Here is a 15465-nt window from a genome sequence, read left to right on the forward strand (position 1 = left end):
GTAGCTGGAACATTTAGCAAAGAGTGGAATGCTTGCTTTATACTGAGTTAAAGAGTGGGCAGTTGTTTTTGGTGGGGTTTTTATATGGTGATATTGGGAATAGTCTTTCTAAACAGTATGTAAAGAAAGCTTTTTTTGCTACCTCTTGGGCAAGTTCAATAAGATAAATTAAGTTTCATACACAATGTCTATTTACTTCCATGGCCCACAAGTGTGGCACCAATAAGTCTTATTGCTTTATATCACTATTTTGGAACAGCAGCAGCACTGACAGCAGCTGACTTGTTTTTCCACCATTGATGTTTTTCCAGCAAGCTGTATATGGCAGCAAAAGCTTCACTAATGTTTTTGATGGCTACAGTATCTTCATTCAGACACTTGTGTTAGTAGACTGCTCACATACTAGTGCTTGAGCTTCCATAGGGTAGAGCTGTGTGAAGTTAAACACAATGCAGTTATTGTAAAAAATGAAAATGGCTGTTAGCTAGCTAGCACTGGCACTATTAACATAAGTGCTTTTTAAAGGCTGGAAATTAGTCGATGGTCCATCTCATTCTGCTATAGCAGAGGATGAGGGGAGAGGCTTTTATACAGAACTTTTTGCCAGTTATGATACTGGGTATTCATAGTACACCGAGTACACACAACATACTGCAGATAAAATAATTATTGAACATGTTAGCAATTTAAAATATATTTGTAAAGGTGTTATTGGCATACAGTTCTTACCAGATGACAGTAAAAACCCATCCAATCCACACATGCAAAGAAATCAAACCATAATGTCCATAAATTAAGTAATGTGCAATGATAAGGGGAGAAAAGTATCGAACACATTAAGAACAGGAGGTGCAAAAAGGCATGGAAAGCCATGACACCAGCCAGAATCTGTCAGTAATTAGAAAGCAATCCTGCCAATGAGTGCAAATTCATATCAGCTGGTTCAGTCCCGACTGACAGCCTATAAAAGGTGTCACACAAGAAACATCTCATGATGAGTAAAACTAGTGAGCTCGAGCAAAAATGTTGATTGTATATTATTTCACCAAAAACCAGCCACGACCAGGTGCTCCCTACAAGATTTCAGACAGAAGAGATAAAAACATTATAATAAGAGTTGTCCAAGAGCCACTTGTGGAGAGCTTCAAAAACACCTGAAATCAGCAGGGACAAGGCAAAACTCCATTTCTGAAGATAAAGCATGGTGAAGCACAACATTTAGACAAGCCTGTGACATATAATCTGAGCACCATGTTTGGAGGTCAAAATGCACTGCATATCACCCCAAAAACACCAGACCACCAGTGAAGTTTGGAGGTGGGGCTGTTTTTAAGTATAAGGCCCTGGCACTCTTCGTGTAATTGAAGGAGGAATAAATGGAAAAATGTTTTGAGACATTCTCGATAAAAAAAAAATCTGCTGTCATCTACCAGGATGATGAAGATGAAAAGAGGGTGGATGTTTCAGCAAGGCGATGATCCCAAACACACAGCCAAGGAAACTCTTTCATTTGGTTTCAGAGAAAGAAAATAAAGCTGCTAGAATGGCCCAGCCAATCACCTGCCCTGAAAATTTATAGAAAGAACTAAAGCTCAGAGTTCACAGAAGGAGCCCACGAAACCTTCAGGATTTGAAGACTGCGTGTGGAAGAAAGTGTCAAAATCACACCTGAGCGATGTATGTGACTAGATTCGCAACTGTAGTGTTGCACTTTGCAAAAGGATGAGCATATAGAACATGACATCATCCATTATATTTGTAACTCTGTCTGTGGAAGCTGCAGCTTTATGTCCACTTTCATCCTGATTGTCTGCCTGATAGCTGCCTGTGAGGACTCCTGTCAGCCAAAGGAGCTACACCCCGAACTTAGTGAGTTATACAGAAATCACATGTTATAAAGACTATTAGCTACTGAGATTGTGAACATGTCTTGTACCGCATAAACTAATTTTTCTCTCTGAACTTAGTCACTTTAACGCCAGATTCTATTGGAACTAACCTTTGGAGCCTCTAAGCTATTTAAGGAACTGCAGCTCGACTGCAGATCAAACACTGTATTTCTAGAAAAAATAAATAAATTAAAAAGAAGAAAATGAAAAACCTGAAGATGGAAAAACAAAATTAGAAGATCTAAAAAGCTCAGAGCACCGGGAAATTAAAAAGGATTCCTTCCCCTGTAACAGACAGCGAGTGGTCTCTACTCGGATTCTCTCATTAGGAAATCTTAACATGATTCAGGTTCAAGCACACAGCATGTTTTGAATACTACATCGTTTTATTATTGGCTTGGCTGTCCTCCACACCCTTTAATCATAATCATTCTTTTCATGAACTGCTTGCAGTGATGGACGTCAGTTATTAAGCATTTCTCAGCTCCCTTCATGTGACATAAGAGAACGCGACGCTTTTGATGGAGCTCATAGATTTTTAAAGGATACTGGCTAGCGGCTGATGGCAGTGATTCATTCTTTGCACTGTGAATTGACACATGACGTGCTTTCCACGGTTGTTTTCAATTCGCGGTCCGCTGTGCCGCCATTTAAAACACAATCATTTCCCCCCCTGTTATTGCTAATGTGAGCACTTCCATGGTTTCCCTGTCAAAAAAAAAAAAAAACATTGTTAATTCTTCGTGTCTGTTTTTGTTTCCGGCTCTAAGAATAAAGCCAAATTGGCCCGACATCACAGGAATGACAAGTGAATTCAGTGTTGTGTTTGTCTGCTTCTTCATTTTCTTTCCATAAAAAAAAACGTTTATTTACTAAAATGTTTCTCTGATTTCAGAATCTTCTCTTTGAACTGTACCAGGTGTGTTTTAGCGCAAGCTGGGTAGGGGCCATGACAGGAAGAATGTGGGGAAAGCATGGCGTGAAAGAGGGAATCAGTGGAAAAGCAGGAAGAGAAACAAAAAAGCAGAGAGAGAGAGGGAGGGTGCCCAAATAGTTTATTTACCTCGGTGGGGTAAACAGGAAGTGATATAGGATGGAACGAATTTGAATGACAAGGCAACTGATTTCTCCTAATTGGTTTTGACTGTCTGTCTTTGAACTGCCGGTGCGCTGCGGCTCTGTTTCCAGGCAAACAGTTATCTCTGGCAATCTGGAGTGCTGCTTAATTCCTCAGACAAATATCAAACCTCTCTCCACACTGGATTAGTTGCAGTTTAATAAGATTCGCACTGCCACTGCTTACAGGAGCTCTCCCCCACCCCCAGCCGCCCCCACCATACTTGAAACCAATTGCAAGGAAAACTCTGCTTTAAGTTTCCTCTCTGCTCCACCTTCTAAACCAGAACACCCACACACAGCCACAAACACACGCACGCGCGCGCCACCCACGAATCCAGCCCTCACCTGCAGTTCAAACGCACTCGCGTGAGAGAAGCAAAACGAAGCAACTCCAAATGTGTTTAAATATTGTTTCTCCTCACCTCCAGTGAAGGAATACCGCCACGGGGATGAGGCAATGTTGCGCGTTTCCAATGCGAATCTGACTTTTTAGGGGTTTCTTAGAGCGAGTGAAACATCTTGACATAAGGCAGATTCCTCCACTTTTTCTTTCCTAGGTACCATCTTTTGATCCAAGAAAACTCTTGAGCAGAGCTGATTTGCATCAAAAACGAATGACATTATCTCACCCTGCAGTTCGTTTTTTTTCTCTCCCCACCGCCCCGTGCTTTACATAAGATACATCAGATTTTAAGATTCTATAGTGAAATAACTGATTTGGTGAGGAGGGAGGTGGGTTCTTTTGTAGTTGTTGTTGTTGTTGTTGTTGTTTGGCACAATAAGTTCTGCCTGTCAAGACCTCAGCAAAAATGAGCTCTTCACTTGAGTGGCAGATGCTTTCTCTCAGCAGCATCCACAAACATCCAAAACCCATAGCAACAAGCTTCTTGCCTCGCTGTCTAAGTTTTTTATTGACAGGCCGCCGCTGGATTAGCTGATTCCTCGGCACAGTTGAGACGTATCCAGCCGGGCACGTGGCAGTTAACCCATTTTCTTCACGAGTGTGGAAGGCTTCAGCCAAAGAAGTTGTAACCTTTTGTTTTATCTGATCGACCCCCGAGATCCATCCAGGGAGAGTGACAGTCTGAGTCAAACAGGGATGAGCAATTCTGACAGTTTTGTGGGTTAGTCTAAAACTAACCCACAGTTAGTGAGATGGAATTCAATTTTATTAAGCTGTAACTGGCCTGTATGTCTCGTTTAGGCCTTAAATTTTCACTTTGGTGTACGCAAACATGAAAAGTTGATATTTTATAGCTGCACCATTCCCTGAAATTCAAGTGTTCTTGGTGCATCGAGATGTTTTAGATGCTTTTCACCAAAATCCAGCCTGACATATATGCAGTGTTTAAAACTTCAGGATATCCACAACAGTTAAAAATTAAGTTTTGCGGAGAAACCCAGAAGCAGTGTGGCTAGAGCACAAATTCAGCAAGTCCCAGGTTCAGTTACTTCAATTTGCACCACTTTCTCTCCTTACATTTCCCTTTCTTCTCTGCAGCTATGAAATAAAGACACAAAATGTCACTAAAAGACAATATTTTAACTCTTTTTTTATTTATTTATTTTTTGCAGAAAGTGTTGAGGTGGCATTGTTGGTCATTACATTACTTTGATCCAATCTTTGGGAATCTGAATCTCGACATCTGTCATTCTCCTCTTGAGTCGCCATGGTGACATGAATAAAATAAAACTATTTGATTGATTGCCAAAGAATTTGGTGCTGTACTCTTAAGTTTCCTTGCACCATCGTCCAATTTAAAGTTTCAGCTCTCGCAGTACTTTTGCTTACGAGCCTGACAAACTTATGACATCCATGTTAGCAGTTAGCATGAAAATAATTAACTATTTGCATAAGACAGTGGAGATGTCTAACCTCATATCCTGTTGTTCCTCTGCAAATTTGCATTGTCAGCAGACAAACATTAGCATTTGCAGCTTAAGATAGTTTACATGGCAAAAAAAATTACTGATCCTTTCATTAATGAGCCCAATTAGAGGCAAAAACGGGCTATCACCACTGTACACTCTTATTTAGCTCTTTATTTTTTAGCATTTTTCACTCACTTCTAGCTTCTTCTTTTTTTTTTTACTCTAATAATAAGATGTTTCATTTAATGTTACATGCACTGTATATTTTGAATATTAAGCAGGAACTCTTAGACAGCTGGAAATAAATATTGTCCTTAGGGGAATAAAGCTTGCATGTTATTAGTGCCACATGAAATAAAAAGGCAGACGGTAAAAATGTTGTCCCCCCACAACTAATACAGCTCCTCTCTGGGCCAATCTGTAACAAATATGACACTTTGTTTTGACTGGAGCTGAAACGCTTCAGTGTAATTTAGAACACGTCAGAATGTATTGGTGAGATACAAGTTTCATCAAAACCTAGTCAGTGGCACCAGATGGATTTCATGTGACATGTGTATGAATTCATGAATAATATAGCGCACCCCTCGGGTTTATGAATGTAATTTTTTTTGTTGTTTTTTTTTACTAGCAAGAGGAATCATTGACCGTGTTTGATGGCTGCTGACGAGGGATGCGAAAATGTAATCCAATTATTAAATTCAGCTCAATTGCTTTGTCTTAGAGATGAACCAGCGAGTCATAAATACTTCGCATTTATTTACAGCAGTTTGTTTTGATTTGCTTAAAGGAGCAAACCCATCAGCTACGCACGTCAAAGTGAGCTCTCTCATCGCGGGGGGAGCAAATAAAACGTTATGAATCCCCACTGTAAGTCTGGAGAGCTTTAACTACTCTAGTGCACAAATTAGCCGTGAACATTTTTTGATTATCCCTCATGATAGTGTGCCGACAAGTTTCACATTATGGGACACGGGCACTCCAAGTTTATGACAAACATGAGGGGCGCACAAGTGGACTTTTATCAGGAGCTTCACTCATATTAAAGACTGAAAGTCATCCTCTGTTGCGAGTGCGTACTAAATTAGCTTTTAATTTGAAAGTAATGCTTTCACAAAGTAGCAAAACAGCTTTGTCGGGGAGTACAGAAAATGAGCCAATGAGATCAATAATTAAACAAACACGGGGATGGTAGCTACACCTGTATAAACAGGAGGGCAAAATATGTTGGCTGACCTTTTGTCTGTTAACTCTCTATCCTCAAAGTAAGTAAGTCAAAGTCTTTTGTCTGATGCGTTTCCACCTTTGATAACCTCCGATTAGCAAAGCAAAAACTGGTTAATACAACTGTCAGTACGTGAAAAACAAAACAAAGACAAAACAGATCTACACGGCTGTCTCTCGAGAATCCATCACGACTCTAACATGTCCTCTCCCTTGTCTCACAGGAATCCCACGTATGGCCCTCTCTGTGGGTGGGAGGGACTGTCTGCGTGCTGGTGACACCTGTTCCAGCGATGACACCTGTAGCCCGCGACTGCGCACCCTCAGGCAGTGTGTGGCAGGGGACGGCAGCGTGAAACTGGGGCCCGGGGCGCGAAACCAGTGTGAGAACGCCATGACGGCACTTCTGTCCACCCCTCTGCATGGCTGCCAATGTAAACGAGGCATGAAGAAGGAGAAGAACTGCCTGAGTATCTACTGGAGTCTGCATCAATCTGTGCTGCATGGTAAGATTCGCATTAGTCCCAAGGTCACCAGTAGGTGGACCAGGATCCGGATCAGGACCCAGAAGCTGTTTCAAAAACTGTGAATTTAATCATTATTTTATTATTCATTATTAATATCCTTGTAACTATATATAGTTACAGTGAACTGTTGATTATGTAGTCCATGCTACTTAAAACGTATTGCTTTGAATCATACTAAATGTGGAACTTTATGATACTTTTGAAACCATTTTTTGAGGACAGTTTCTCTAACTGGATTTCCTTCAGTTGAGTAGCATTAAAAGAGGCGGGCAGAAGTCGGGGTATCATGTCACTGCGATTATCAAGTGTGTGCCACCCAGTACACATGAATTAGACTTCCACCTCCAGATGGCTTGACAGTAGATTCCAGGCTGAAATGAAAAGAGTCATTATTATGTCGAAAACTGAGCATTGTGTGTGCGTATTGATACTAGCAAAAACGCAGCAATGAATTTTGTTCACTCAAACTTAGCTTTTCTTCGCGCAAAATAAATTTCTCCTCAAAATGCAACACTTGTACTTGCACTTTTTTTTTTACGTGCGCTCAGAATAGTGGCACAAAAATAACTCCATAAAAATCCAGAGGCCCTGTAAAATGCGTGTGCTTTTACATTCAGACCAAATGGAAAAAGCTCGACTCTAGAACAAAGCTGACAACAATGTAAATATAAGTACGGATAAACCAATCAGTGTCTGTAGAAAACATTTATGAGGTCAATTTCATGCAACACGTAGACAAAACAACACGCATGCTTTCAAGCAACCACGCCTCTGTCGTGCATTTTATGTAATGGACTGTTGGTCAACCAAACATTACTAAAACATCCGTTTATGTGCGGCAGTTGCTCCTCCCCAATAAATATTTATTCATTACATTTCAAGTTCAGAACTAATAATAAATATTTATTTTTCTAACTGCATGTACTTTATATTTAAACATCGCTTCATCTCTATTTAAACATCAATAACATTTTATGTCATAGATAGATATATATACACTTCTATTACGGTTACCCACTTAATTCACCAGGAACACCTTGCTAGTATGCGATTGGACCGACTTTTACCCTCAGAAGTGTCTTACAGTTTTTCTCTACTGGTTTGGCTCATTTCTTGAAACAGAAATTACATTCTCAAAACTCTAAGATCATTTGGCAAAACACTCTTACAGTTTAGCACAACACTAAAGGTCACCTGCAAAAGCTCATATCTCTTCCAAAACTGTTCACTCAGGCTTCAATCTAAATCCCTTTCTCATTTAAACAGTCAGTGTCTCCAAAATGGCAAAGATCCTTCTCAATAGCTTTGGCTCATTTCTCGACACAGATCGGACATTCTCATCATTCTTGGTGCTTTTGTCAAAATAAACCTGGATGGTTGATCACAACAACATAGTCCACCTGCAAAAGCTCATATCTCCCCTAAAACAGTTCACTCATGTGTCAAAACTACATTTCTTTCTAATCTGAATAGTCAGTGCCCCCAAAAGGGGGACCAACAATTTACAACAGAAAAGAGTAGCCTCCAAGGTTTGACATCACAGATTGCACTCACACTACCAAGGAAATTATAACCATTTGTTATTCACACGCAAAGAAAGTTTTATACATATGTAAAAAGAAAATGTACATTACAGTAGTAAATTGTATGAACACAAAATCAAAAAACAAGGACTTATTCAGTGGTCGCTGTACTCATTCTCCCGCTCTTGTCCACTGTCTTCACCCTCCTGATTATTTACACGCTGTTGTCCGTCTGGCCACAGATTCTCGTCCACATCACAGCGGATACTTTCTCTTGCGATGCAACGAGGGAAGAAATGGTGTGATGCCGCAACCATCCCCTGCATTGATCTCCTGTAATGTCGTCACACGCTGCGTCCATAGCATGGAGCAGGGACGGCTGATCCTGAGCATGATTCTCATACACTCTCCACCTCCAAGCAGAGAAAAACTCCTCTATCGGATTGAGGAAAGGAGAGTAAGGTGGTAGGAATGACCATGACCATCCTTGGATGCGTTGCAAACCAGCCCCTAATGAGTGGGCTATGGTGGAAATTGACATTGTACCACACAATTACATAAATGGGTAGGTGAGGCCCTAAGAGACCTCTCTCATTTTCAGGGATAAAATCGGTATAAAGGCGATCCAAGAAGATGAGGAGCTTGTGTGTGTTGTATGGGCCAAGACTGGGGATGTGAGTGGCCACACCATTCTCAGAAATGGCAGCACACATAGTTATATTGCCCTTTCGCTGACCTGGGACATCCACTGTGGCCCGGTGGACAATAATATTACGGCCACGTCTTCGGCCCTTGGCCAGGTTGAAGCCAGCTTCATCCACGAACACCAGGATGTGAGGGGTCTCATGTCCTTCCAATGCCATTATTCTCTAAAATAGAGTAAAGAACATAAAATCAGTCATACAGAAGAGCCATATACTACAGTTAGACAATTACATGTTCTCCCCCACAGGTTCAATATACTACAGGCCACTACTCCAGTGGTTCTAAACTAGTGATAGGCCTATGAGGAAGTACTGCAGGGGTATTTGATAGAAAGGGGAGTGGGAAATACTGATGACTTACTGAGATGTTACAGCAAAACCTACAGTATTAGATAGATTTGATTGGGAGACAACAAAATAAGGATTATAATGAGAATCGTATCATACAGTAAACTGCAGGTTTCTGTTGAAATTGTTGAAGTCAGATGAAGCAAATACTGATTCTGAAATCAGGTAAAGGAGGTATTGAAACCAAATAAGTGAACAACTGCTTACTGTGATTACAGGTAAGGTTATAATGAGAGACAACCAGTAACTGACTTACATTTACATAGTGGTAGCGCAGCTCCTTCACTCTGTCAGAGTTCCTCTCAAATGGTACCCTGTAGATTTGTTTCATTGTCATCTGATGCTTCTTCAAAATCCGGTCTATTGTGAAGATGCTTATTGTGTTTATATTCTGGAATATATGATTGTCCTGAAGGATGGCATCACAGATCTGTCTCAATGTGATGGCATTATTTGTGGCCTCTTCCCCCTATTCCTCCACCACGCATTCTCAGTCCTCCTCCTCCTCTTCTTCTTCTTCTTCCTCCTCTTCCTTGAGGAAGAACTTCCCCTTGTCCGTTTGCTTGGCCTTGTCTATCCATGTTCAGAGATCGGACTGGCTCTGGTCAAGCTCTATATATCTGTGTTTGGCAGCACACAATCATGGAACACACCTGTGTGTGACACTCCCCCTTCGTTAGTCTAGTTTCACCTGACTGTCAATGACTGTCATCAATTTATCAAATATTCAAAGAAATTCATATATGGTATTCATGGTATTATGTTCTTGACCAATTTTGACAATTGAACAGACAGTTGTGCATGCGAGTACTTATACAATGAAATCATGCTGACATGTTTTGGAGAGAATGATCATTAGACTGAGAATCAACTAATCAGTTTAGATCTACGAGATCTATTCATTTGGAAAATGTGCTAAATGTGGGCTAACTGTATAACTGTAGGCTACTTGTACTTAATCATTTGCAAAGATGCACTGAGACAATTGAGACATGTACTTAGGCATTTGCCACTTGATAAAATGAATGCGAAATGCCATTCTGTTGTGAACATTTGCCAAGAGGTTTGGAGGTTTGTCCATGTTATTTTGAGAATGTAATTTCTGTTTCAAGAAATGAGCCAAACCAATGGAGAAAAACTGTAAATCGATTCAACAAGGTGCTGGAAACATTCCTCACAGATTTGAAACCATATTGACATGATGGCATCACGCAGTTCCTGCAGGTTTTTCAACTGCACATGATATGAACCTCCAGTTCCACCATGTCCCAAACATGCTCTACTGCAGTGTTTCCCAACCTTTTGGAGCCATGGCACTTATTTCACATTAGAAAAGTCACACAGCACACCACCAAATGTCACAAAAAAGCATTTTTCCCTGTCACCAGGCATAGCGGAATTGGATCAGTTTGTCCTTCTTTGCTTTCTTCTGACCACTACACATGCTAGGGCCTTCATCTGGGTTGGAATTTTCTTCAGGACCCAGGACAGATTGGCTACTTTTTCTTTTCAAATATTTGTGTATTGCTATTATGCAACTGGCAGCTGGCAACCCATTTAATTAGAGCAGGTAGTTGTACTGCCCTCTAGTGGAAGAGAATGTAATTGCTTTGCACGTTACGCCAGTCACTTAGAGTGCTTATCAGGTGGAACCAGGTAATCTTCCACAGCACACACAGTGGTTGAGAATCACTGCTCTACTGGACTGAGATCTGGTCACTCTTCATCAGATAATCAGATTAAGACAATTTGACCTTTGTGACATGACACAGTCAGGGTCAGCAGGAATACTTAGGTGGCACGTGAACGATGCTAAAGATGTCTAAAGTGGGCCAATAAAACCATTACACCAACAACAACAACCTGAACCACTGATTAGATTTTCAGCCAAAGGTTACCATGTCCTTTAGGCCAACATCTGATTTTACGGTTCCAGTGTCACAGCAGAAATCAAGACTCATCAGACCAGATGTGGTAAAACACGATTGTTGTTGTTTTCACTTTATGTTTTAACTTGTGGAAACAGCAGTAATCTGTGCTCAGTGACAGATGTTTCCAAAAATGTTCCTGAGTCCATGCAGATATCTAAGTAAAGCACTATACAAATACAGGCCATTTACCATCTGCTAAAGAATCTTCACACAAGGATCTGAAGATCACAGTTATTAAAAGATTTGCTCCTTTTTCTCCTTGTGTGAAGATTTCTAGCTGGTTTCTCTGGATCTTTGAGAGACTTTACATTCCACAGATGACAGAATCCAAAAATTATTTGGACTAGTTGCACTTATGAGTTAAGAACCCATCCATCCATCCATCCATCCATCCACCTTCTTCCGCTTATCCGGGGCCAGATCAAGCAGCCTAAGCAGAGAAGCCCAGACCTCCCTCTCCCCGGCCACCTCCTCTCACAAAACAGCCTCCACCAAGGCGTTCCCAGGCCAGAGATATAATGTCTCCAGCATGTCCTGGGTCTGCCCCGGGGCCTCCTCCCGAACCATCCTAAGTGAATTTTGTACTACTCATCTGCACCAATAGTCCTGTCTCAACTTTGTCTCTTTCCTTCCTTGTGTCCTTTCCTTGTTTTCCCTGTTCCATTTACCCTATTTACCCTAGTTTTTTATTTGTCTGTTTACCTTTGATTTGAATTTTTAGCTTGTTGTTATCTTTCATGGGTCTTAAATCTCTTTTTTTTTCTCTGTGCCTGACTACCTTCATGATGTCCTGCTTTTGAATCGGCTGAAGAATGTTTCTAAACCATAATACATTTTTTTTACAGTCTGTGTTGCAAGCATCAAACTACAAGAAAATCCTTCTTTTGTAAACATGAGATTTTGTCATGTTGCCTTTTTACTATTTTCATTTAAATTTTCCATTTAAATATAATTCAGGGCAGCTGAGCTGTGGCATTAAGCCGTACATTGTGTGATGGTCTAATAAGGTTGTTGAGCACTGTGTGGTTGATTTTCTAGCAACTTCTGTAACTAGCTAATTTCTGATAGCCTGTGGTAATTTACACAAATGTGAGGGGTTTGCATGTTTTGCAGCTTTGTGCACATCTATAGCTTTTATGAGTAACACTACATCCTTCAACAGTGTTACACGCTGGGATTTAGGACTTTGCAAAAATGAAATCTACATTTTAAAAAGAAGAAAAGCCATTTAGCTAACTACTCTCTTTCCTCTGTGTTGGCAGGACTCAGCCTGGTGGAGAGCTACCCATATGAACCAGAGGAGAGGGGCACTGACTACGTTCGTCTGGCCTCCATCGCTGCAGGTAATCAAATGAGCAGTTACTGCCTGGCCAGGGGGGGAAAAGTCATTTAAGTAAGTTAAGTATCTATTTTTAAGAACAAAAAAAGGCTAAGTGGGTTATACTATACTACGTGTCAGAGTAATAACAGATCAAGTTGTGATTCTGCGTTGTTTTGACAGAGCAGATATGCAGGTGGTTTTGTGAAGCGTTTGATGAGTAACAGTCTCACTTTGCTTCTGTCTTGCCTCCGAGCCTGTGGGCAAGCTGCAGGGTTGGTATGTGCTGCTGTTAGCCCCCAAGGCACAGATTAATTACCTATTTACTTAATGCAGCTGGAAGCAGCAAAGCTGCGGTGGGTAAAGAGCTGAAAGCCAGAGTGTGAAGTAACGACAGAAACAGAAGAAAAGAAAAGAGGTTACATGGAGAAAGAGACAGAGGAGGCGAGAAAAAGAAAATGGCAGAGCTGTTGACTCATATAAAAAACACTTTGTTTTCTTCTGGAGGAATGGAAAAGACAGAGGCTGCACAAAACTGACAAGTTGCTTTTTTTCCACTGCAGAGGACGTGAAGTTAAGTGTTTTATGTTTTTCTGACAACAGTTACACTCAGAGAGTCTGTGAATGTAATGACTGAAATGAAGTGATTTCTATGGAAGGTATTCATGCATTACAGCAGAGTATAATGATAGTTGTCATGATATACTATCAGGAAGAACCTGATGCACCTTTTCCAGCATAAACCCAACAGGTCAACGAGAAAATGAACCAAATTGTCTTGAAAGAAGAAGAAACAAAAGGAAAATTGGTGGGTTTAAAAATTACCACCACAAAATAATAAATGTTAGAAATGTTAAATATGCACTGCTGAGTAAAACACGTTTTAATCAAAGTCCAGCATCAAATCTATTAAACCTTTGTGATATTGATGTGGTCAGTTAAGTAGCAGAGGGGATTGTTAATCAGTTTCCACTGCTTTGGTGTTAATGACATTAACAAGAGGTGAACTAGAGTGGCAACAATGAGACAACCCACAAAATCTGACTCTTTTTTTTTTAACTAGTTTTGCATTTTGGCTAGGCTCAGTGTCACTGCTGTTAGCTTGAGGTGATACCTGGCCCTTACAGAGGTTACACAGGCAGTCCAACCCTTCCAGGATGACACATCAATATGTGCCATCTGCTGTGTCTCCCAGCACAGTCTCAAGAGCATGGACTAGATTCCAGCAGGCAGGCAGTTCATCTAGGAGAGCTAGACAGGGACGTAGAAGGTCCTTAACCCATTACCAAGACCGGTATCTGCTCCTTTGTGCACTGACAGAGCTACAAAATGACCTCCAGCAGGACACTGATGTGAATGCCTCTGACCAAACAATCAGAAAAAGACTTCATGAGGGTGACCTGAAGGCCCAGCGTCCTCTAGTGGGCCCTGTGCTCACTGCTCAGCACGGTGGTGTCTGATTGGCATTTGCCAGAGAGTAGAAGATTCGCCACTGGTGTCCTGTGCTTTTCACAGATGAGAGCAGGTTCAGCCTGAGCACATGTGACAGATGTGAAAGGGTCTGACGAAGCCAGAGGGAACGTTTGACTAACCTCTACAGGGTAGTCAACAGCACCCTGACACCCTGACTGCTATCAGGTATTAGGATGAAACTGTCAGACGCTACACTGGTGCAGTGGGTCCTGATTCCCTCATCAGGAACGACATTGCCCGGCCTCATGTGGCAAAAGTATGCAGGAAGCTACTGGAGGATGAAGAAACCTCCAGAGACTTTATGTTTCTGTCCATCCAGGTTACCCCTCAGAGTGTTCAGAGATGATGTCCTGATCCAGATCTGGGAGGAGATCCCACAGCATGCTCCGACATTGTTAGTCATGCATGTGGGGGCCAAACAAACTACTGAGTACAGTTTTGAGTTGCTGCAATAAAATTTTGGCAAACTAAACTTTCTTGCTTTGATAGTTTCCATTTCATTTAACCGATGTGGCGTTCTTCTGTTCCTAACACATACTCAGTCCATATCAATATTGATATCTGGCATGATTTTTGTTTCCCATTGAGATCTAATGTATTTTTCAAGTGTTGCTTTAATTCTTTTGAGCCCAGTACATTAATATAAATATTAGAAGTCTCTATGTTTTTACACAATTTTGTACTATTTAGGTATGTGGCGTGTACACTTTAGTCATGTACAGAGGTGAGGTGAGGTGAGGTGAGGAGTGGAGTGGAAGCACTCTGTGCCACAGGAGGTTTCTTCTTCCCACAAGCTGTAATATTTATTGTATTTATCATGGGATTTAAAGGTAGTTCTATATTTTGGCATCCGGTAATACCAATGAGGGATCAGTGTCAAATACCAATTTCATGTTTCCAAACCTGAACTAATGCAAGTTGACACTGGTAAACTGCACATCCTCTTTTCATGGATGGGAAAGCATTTAACGGTGAGATGAGGGCAGTTCAGGCCATAGTTTGCATAATAGCCTTAAAGGTAAATTCAGGTTATGTAACAGGTAACAATGTAACTGAATACAGAGATGCAGAGCATGGCTTTTCCTCTAAATGGAGCTTTAGAGTGCAGACCACAGAGCATACAAGCTGGTTTAAGATTATAAGAACACTATACTAAGTAATTACTACCACCTGTGAATGCAGTGACTTGTATAAAGTAAAAAAAAGTATCAACTCTATACTGTAACCAGACATGTACTCCCCCACAGCAGAGCTACTCTGCACAGCTTCTCTCATTTTCAAGGATCTTCCCACAACATCCCAGCCAGCTTTTTTCAAACCCACTAAGGATCTCAGCGGTGCATTATAGTGGCGATATCAGCTCAGCACCATTCATGGCTCCCAGAAATGCATAGTGCATGCTGTAACATTCACCTTCATCTCCTTAACCAATTCATTTTCTTCGGGCTTGTTGTGCATAATTTAGTGAGATCACAGATTAGGCAAATTGGATAAACCGCGCTCACCTGTTTGCACGAAACTGTGTTTGCATCTGTAA

At 41.0% G+C, this 15465-nt stretch overlaps 1 protein-coding gene across 1 annotated transcript in view; it reads left to right on the plus strand.

The window, feature by feature from the left end:
* Positions 1-15465, plus strand: part of gfra4a (GDNF family receptor alpha 4a) — a 149748-nt gene that overhangs the window by 104434 nt on the left and 29849 nt on the right. Inside the window, exons 2-3 of the mRNA XM_040042345.1 lie at positions 6329-6610; positions 12400-12480. Coding sequence (XP_039898279.1) covers positions 6329-6610; positions 12400-12480 — 363 coding nt within the window. The remainder of the gene's footprint in view (positions 1-6328; positions 6611-12399; positions 12481-15465) is intronic.

The sequence above is a fragment of the Simochromis diagramma genome, unplaced genomic scaffold, assembly GCF_900408965.1.
Source record: "Simochromis diagramma unplaced genomic scaffold, fSimDia1.1 OVJJ01000304.1, whole genome shotgun sequence".
Lineage (NCBI taxonomy): Eukaryota > Metazoa > Chordata > Actinopteri > Cichliformes > Cichlidae > Simochromis > Simochromis diagramma.